The sequence below is a fragment of the Pelodiscus sinensis genome, chromosome 28 (assembly GCF_052426305.1).
Source record: "Pelodiscus sinensis isolate ZL-2025 chromosome 28, ASM5242630v1, whole genome shotgun sequence".
In the NCBI taxonomy this organism is placed as follows: domain Eukaryota; kingdom Metazoa; phylum Chordata; order Testudines; family Trionychidae; genus Pelodiscus; species Pelodiscus sinensis.
Window position 1 is genome coordinate 17,302,463 of NC_143079.1, and position 6,786 is coordinate 17,309,248.

At 47.8% G+C, this 6,786-nt stretch overlaps 1 protein-coding gene across 1 annotated transcript; it reads left to right on the forward strand.

The window, feature by feature from the left end:
• Positions 1–63: 63 nt before the first annotated feature.
• On the forward strand, positions 64–4,045 carry LOC149521331 (uncharacterized). The gene is made up of 2 exons (XM_089773879.1): positions 64–851; positions 2,766–4,045. The coding sequence occupies exons 1-2, from the start codon at positions 778–780 to the stop codon at positions 3,244–3,246; spliced, it is 555 nt and encodes a 184-aa protein (XP_089630005.1). The 5' UTR covers positions 64–777; the 3' UTR covers positions 3,247–4,045.
• Positions 4,046–6,786: the final 2,741 nt, after the last annotated feature.

Consider the following 6,786-nt stretch of genomic DNA (forward strand, 5'->3'; position numbering starts at 1 on the left):
TTGACAGGCAACAGTAACTCAGGGTTGGAGCGTCAGTGGAGTTGCCTTACCCCAACTAAGCAGCTGGTGCATTATGCCTCAGGTAGGCTCATGGGAGCCGTCTTCCTCCTAGGCCAGAACGTTGGCCTATTCCATGGTGACATACAGCACTTGATGTTAATCAATTGACTTGGCCGCTTGACAGCCTGTCTCTCTGCCTCACTCCTCAGTGCAGGGCCAGTCAGATGTTTATCTTCCAGATGGTGCGATTCACTCCTTGGAAGAGGTGGCAGCACAATGCCCATGCATCACTTAAGTCCCGCTTTAAATCTTACTTTGAGGTCTTATCTGCAGTTGCTCCCTTTCCCTAAGGATGTATTTCCTCCATAGAGGATTGAACTGTGCTGTTTTGTACTAAGTGGGGGAAATTCCTTCCTGACCCTGCTCTGAAGCTCTTTGTTAACCTGGTAAAAGGACAAGACTTCTTTATGATTATCTTCCTCCATACTTTGTCCAGCACCTGTGTGCTTAATTCCATCCTAAGCTTCTGTACTGATAGGTGCAGGTCTGACACCAGAAAAGTGAGGCTGCATTCTGCAAAATTAACCTACACCCCCACATAGAAAGACTGCAGAGAGAGTCTGATAGTAATCAGTCCAAAGAAAGCATGTGGCTTTGACGTATTTCTCATTGGGTAGGATGTGAAGGGTGATGTCAGCTCTCTTTGTTAGTCACGGTTAGCTGATGGGGAAGGCTAATCCCATAGAATAGCTGAATCTCTATCTATCCCCAGCACACATGCAGAATGCAGCTTTTCCAAAGTCATCCCTCAGTAGAGTATTTCTCTGCAGGCACCCAAGCCCCAGCAACAAGTAAGTGAAGCTATTTTCTTTGTCTGATCGAACGTTTATTTGCACATGCTCCTGGTTTGGTTGAGTTTCTTGGACAGCCTACTTTTAAATACAAGGAGCACCCAGCTGGATGTTACTTTCTAAGCATTAAAAGTAAAGAGCCTGTGAATGGCAAATTGCAGCAGACGCTTGGGTTCAAAAGCCTTCAAATAGCAGAAATAAAGGTGGGGTGGGGTGGAGGAGCTGAGGGACTATGCAGGTAGGGTCCTTAGAAACAGAAGAGCTGGAGTAGATGCAGGGAAGAGTGCAAGATTGTAACAGTCTAAACTTTGCCTATAGCAGAGACTCTCAACCTTCATCACACCAGGACCCCTTAGGTTGGGAAAACAAAACTTGCTACAGAACCGCGCGAGAGGGGAAGAAGGCCTAAGTCCTGCTGCCCTGGTGGAGGGATCGGAGCCCCACCTATCTTGGTGGAGGACTGAAAGCTAAGGGCCACTCCCCCGCCCCATCCCAGTGCTAATGCCCTTGGGTTCTGACACAAGCAGGGCTTGAGCTTCAGCCCTGGGCCCCAGCAAGGCTAATGCTGGCCTTTGACGACCCCATTCAAACAGGGTTGTGACCCACGGCCTGGATCATGGAATGTGAAGAGTCAGAGGCCTGCTCTGACTTGGAGACACTCTAGTGTTTTTCTCGCTCACCTTGATTCTTCTAATAATTAAATTAGGAGGCAGCATCTGGCAGGGGAACAGCTCGAACGTGAACAATTTGCCCTAATGTGGGCCTTGTCTTTCAGCCCAAGGAACTCGCCTGTGGTTTGCTGCAGCTCTGTTCAGAGGCAATGGGGCTGGGCGCAGCACAAACACCCAGCAGGACTCTGCTGTGAGTCCTCTGAGCTCGATCTGTAAGCGCCGCTTGGCAGGAGCGCAGCAGCACCCTACTGCTGCCCACAAAACGTTGAGCAGTTCGCAGGTGTTCACAGGGACTCTGCCCTGAACATGTACCATATAAAGCAGACTCCTCCCCCGGGCCAATGTCTGCCTGTCTATGAGCTTTGATACTTTCTTTTTCTTCCCCCGCATTTTCCAAAAGGGCTATTTGATGGCTGCCGTCCTACAGCTATTTGCACTAACGTGCTGACTTAAAAAATGTGCTGTCTGCTGTTCCATTGAAAGGCAACACTCAGTTATGGAACCGCACGTGCAGTGGCTTTTCCAAAGCCCTTTGTAAACAACAAGGGTGTGGCCACTGGGGGGGGAGGGGGGGGTAGCACTGGGAAGGTGGCGGCTCAGCAGATTAAATACAATGGGTTTTGTTTGTTCAGCCCACAGGGAGAAGGTTCTGCTGTGTCATAGGTGCTGTGCCAGTTACCGCAGCTCACCCTGCCACCAGCCAAGTGACTAGGGCCTCTGTTAATTTAATACATGAAGGGCATGGACCAAATAGCAAGTTGGTGGGAATCTCTTCATTGAGGCCAGATGTCCTTTGATTAAATTCCATTGACTGTCTGGTTCTGACGGTCCCAGTTTCAGGCCAGTTCTAACCAGACTTCCCCTTTTCAAAAACTGGGGGCCTAACTTTGCTCTGAAATGTAGAGTAGCTGGATTGTAGCACTCAGTTTCTATAAGCGTTCTCTCCCTGTTAAGATGCCCCTAGCTAGCAAACCTACTGAATATTCATTTTTGCATTGAGGTGTCTCACCGGAGATTGGTTCTTCATTGTGCTAGGCTGTGAACAGTGTAGTTCAGTGGGACCGGCAGTGACAGGTGAAAGAGAGACACAGAGCCTTGCCTGAGCTCACACAGCAGCTTGATAGCAGCACCAGAAACTGACCTTGGGTCTACTGAAGCCAGACCAAAGAGCTAGATATCAATGGTGCCATTCTTGATGGCGTTCCCTGTGCTGAATCCAGGGCTTACTTTGTACCCATTGCAGGTGTGGCAGGATGAGGAGAAGCCTAAAGGCCTGGTACTGGATAATTATGCTAGTGCTAGCTGTCTTCGGTGAGGCTGCATTTTGCCGAAGAGGAGGAAGAAGAGGTGGAGGAGGAAGTGGAAAAAGTGGAGGAGGAAGCAGAGGGATGAGCGGCGGATTCCATGCCCTACCGAAGAGCAGCAGCAGCAGCCAGAGCAAGGAGGGTAGCCCCAGCGGTGGCGTGAAGATGGCTGGAGCAGCTGCCGCCGGCGCTGCCATTGGTTATGGCTTAGGTGCTCTTGGCAGGTCTCACCATTCCCACATAGGACACGGCACTTCAGGAGGAAGGCAGGTGCCACAGACTGGCCAGGGCTATTCCAACTGGTCCTACCCCTTCACAGAAGGTGAATTCTACAACCAGGCCCCAAAGGAGTCTGAAGGCCTCACATTCCTGCTTCTGTCTCCAGTTGGGTGCTGCCTTAGCATTATTCTGAAGGGCTGAATAGTGGCCCTGCCCCAGTGAGTTTAAAATAAGCAATGAGGAAAAGAGTCTTTGCACCTCTATGATGCCAGACTAGTCTAATCTGCGTGGAGATAAATGCAAGATGCTGTGTCTAGAGCTGTGCGGACCCCTTTCAAGGCCGGGCAACAAGGGGTTTGCTATTTTCATTTATTTTTATATTGTAGCTGGCTTGCAGGGGTGGAACTACAATGAGGCTGGGGGGGGGGGGGGATAAAATGGAACCAACTTGCTATACTGTAGCTCACTAGGCATGGCAGAGGTCTAATGGGTTTGTGAATATTTGTATGCAATTCAGCATAGACGCATGCCTAAGCCTAGTTACCTGGGAGCAAGCAGGGTGAAAATCAGTGAGTTTGAGCCATGAGTGTCACACCTATGGCCGGCATATAGCCCAATACCAAGGCAGGATTAACATCCAGCCCCACATTTCTATAATGCTGCTGCAGTGGATCATGGCCTGGGTGCGCTGGAACTACACTAGTAGGTGACGTTACGTGCTTACACGATTGGGGCCTTAGTGATGAATAGTGCAGTGTAGCAGGCCCTTCCTCTTTGCTTATGGAAATCTCCCAGGCTGTGTCTAGACTACATGGCTTCATTGACGGAGCCATGTAGAGGAGGGTTATAGGCAAAGGGAAATGAAGCAGCGATTTAAATAATCGCGGCTTCATTTACATTTACATGGCTGCCGCGCTGAGCCGACAAACAGCTGATCAGCTGTTTGTTGGCTCAGCGCGCTAGTCTGGACGCTCCCCTGCCGACATCAACGCCCTTTGTCGGCAGCCCCGTTATTCTTCGTGGGATGAGGTTTACCGGGGCTGCCGACAAAGGGCGTTGATGTCGGCAGGGGAGCGTCCAGACTAGCGCACTGAGCCGACAAACAGCTGATCAACTGTTTGTTGGCTCAGCGCGGCACACATGTAAATTTAAATGAAGCTGCGATTATTTAAATCGCCGCTTCATTTCCCTTTGCCCAATAAACAAATCTACATGGTTCCGTCGATGGAGCCATGTAGTGTAGACGTACCCAAAGAGAACAACTCCATGTCTGATTCTGCTTTGTAACAGGGAGAACTGAAAGAAACTCTGCCAACATCCATGTTACTTCACCCAGGTGCATGACAGGGTGAAAGCAGGCCCCAGTGCATCTACTGTGAACATAAGAACATAACATAAGAACGGCCGTACTGGGTCAGACCAAAGGTCCATCTAGCCCAGTAGCCTGTCTGCCGACAGTGGCCAGCACCAGGTACCCCAGAGAGGGTTGACCGAAAACAATGATCAAGCGATTCGTCTCCTGCTATCCCTCTCCAGCCTCTGACAAACAGAGGCCAAGGACACCATTTTATCCCCTGGCTAATAGCCTTTTATGGACCTAACCTCCATGAATTTATCCAGCTTCTCTTTAAACTCTATTATAGTCCTAGCCTTCACCGCCTCCTCTGGCAAGGAGTTCCACAGGTTGACAACACGCTGTGTGAAGAAGAACTTCCTTTTATTAGTTTTAAACCTGCTACCCATTAATTTCATTTGGTGTCCTCTAGTTCTTCTATTATGGGAACTAATAAATAACTTTTCTTTATCAGCCCTCTCCACACCACTCATGATTTTATAGACCTCTATCATATCCCCCCTCAGTCTCCTCTTTTCTAAACTGAAAAGTCCCAATCGCTTTAACCTCTCCTCATATGGGACCCGTTCTAAACCCCTAATCATTTTAGTTGCCCTTTTCTGAATCCTTTCCAAGGCCAAAATATCTTTTTTGAGGTGAGGAGACCACATCTGTACACAGTATTCAAGATGTGGGCGTACCATAGTTTTATACAGGGGCAGTAAGATGTCCTGGGTCTTATTTTCTATCCCTTTCCTAATAATTCCTAGCATCCTATTTGCCTTTTTGACCGCCGCTGCACACTGTGTGGAAGTTTTCAGAGAACTTTCCACGATAACTCCAAGATCTCTTTCCTGATTTGTCGTAGCCAAATTAGCCCCCATCATACTGTACGTATAGTTGGGGTTATTTTTCCTGATGTGAAAGTAGATCTGAGCCCCAGTTGTAGACCAGAACCCCATTGTGCTAGGCCCCGAACAAAAAGCGTGACTCTTCCCCCAAAGAATTTGCCATTTAAGTATAAAGTGGGAGCCAATGTCTGACTGTTCACTGTCTCTCTCAGATGCTCTCCCTAATGTTCTTTTTAAAGCAAAGAGATGGACTCTATGAACCTGAGTTGCCTTCCCCATTGTCAATGACCCTGTAATCTTTTGGAGAAACGAGCACTGCCAAGGAGCAAGCTATGGACTTGCTGCTGATTTTTGCAAGACATGCTATTTAGCTTGACGAAATCCCAACTGGCTGCGTCTAGACTGGCAAGTTTTTCCACAAAAGCAGTTGCTTTTGCGGAAAAACTTGCCAGCGGTCTACATTGGCCGCTTGAATTTGCGCAAGAGCACTGATGATCTAATGTAAGACTGTCAGTGTTCTTGCGCAAATACTATGATGCTCCCGCTCAGGGATAAGCTCTCTTGCACAAATGCTTTTGTGCAAGAGGGCCAGTGTAGACAGGTAAAAACTGTTTTGCGCAAAAAAAGCCCTGATGGCGAAAATGGCGATCGGGGCTTTCTTGCTCAAAACCACATCTAGATTGGCATGGACGCTTTTCTGCAAAAAGTGCTTTTGCACAAAAGCATCCGTGCCAATCTAGACGCTCTTTTCCGCAAATGCTTTTAATGGAAAAGCTTCCCTCTCATGGGCTGGTTTAGAGGCTGGAGTTAATAGGACTGGGGCTTCTAAAGTTCATAGGACTCCTAGAAAATTTAGGTTTGGTTCTTGAAACCCTTAGGCGCCTTCTAATGCTAATAAACAGCAGAAACACTAGGGCTATGTTTAGTCTGAGCCCATTTTGTGCAAAATATATGCAAATGAGGCGAAGTGTAGAATATTGCTACACCTCATTTGCATAATTAATGAGGCTCTGGTTTTGCGCAAGAGGCTTTTGCACAAAAAGGAGCTATCTACATGGCTCCTCTTTGCACAAAAATCCCCTCTTGCGCAAGAGCCATTCTTCCTGAAAAAAAGAATGGTTCTTGTGCAAGAGGGGTTTTTTGCGCAAAAGCCTCTCGCGCAAAAGCGGAGCCTCATTAATAACGCAAATAAGGCACGGCAATATTCCACACTTTGCCTTATTTGCATATTTTTTTTGTGCAAGAGGGGGCAGTGTAAATATAGCCTAGGTCTTATGCCATTTATTCCCTTATCTTTTATTAAGCTTTGTTTTCATAAAGCTCTAAAACCAGACCTCAGCTAATGAATTGAAAACTGTCAGGAATTTTCCAAAATGGCAGTTGACAAGGGCAACATGCCAGTGTAACCCACACATGGGGGCTACATCTACACTGCAGTGTTTTTGCGCAAAAACTTGCAGAGCGTCCATACTACAAGTACATTTTTGCACAAGAAAAAGTACAGTAGATCGTCGGAAGACAGGGCTTTTTGTGCAAGAGTTATTCCTCTTTCTATGA

Bases quoted from the DNA above. Each gene is read 5' to 3' on its own strand.
- LOC149521331 (XM_089773879.1), top strand. From the start codon at position 778: ATGCAGAATGCAGCTTTTCCAAAGTCATCCCTCAGTAGAGTATTTCTC. The intron at 852-2,765 runs GTAAGTGAAGCT...TACCCATTGCAG, and splicing joins CACCCAAGCCCCAGCAACAA to GTGTGGCAGGATGAGGAGAA.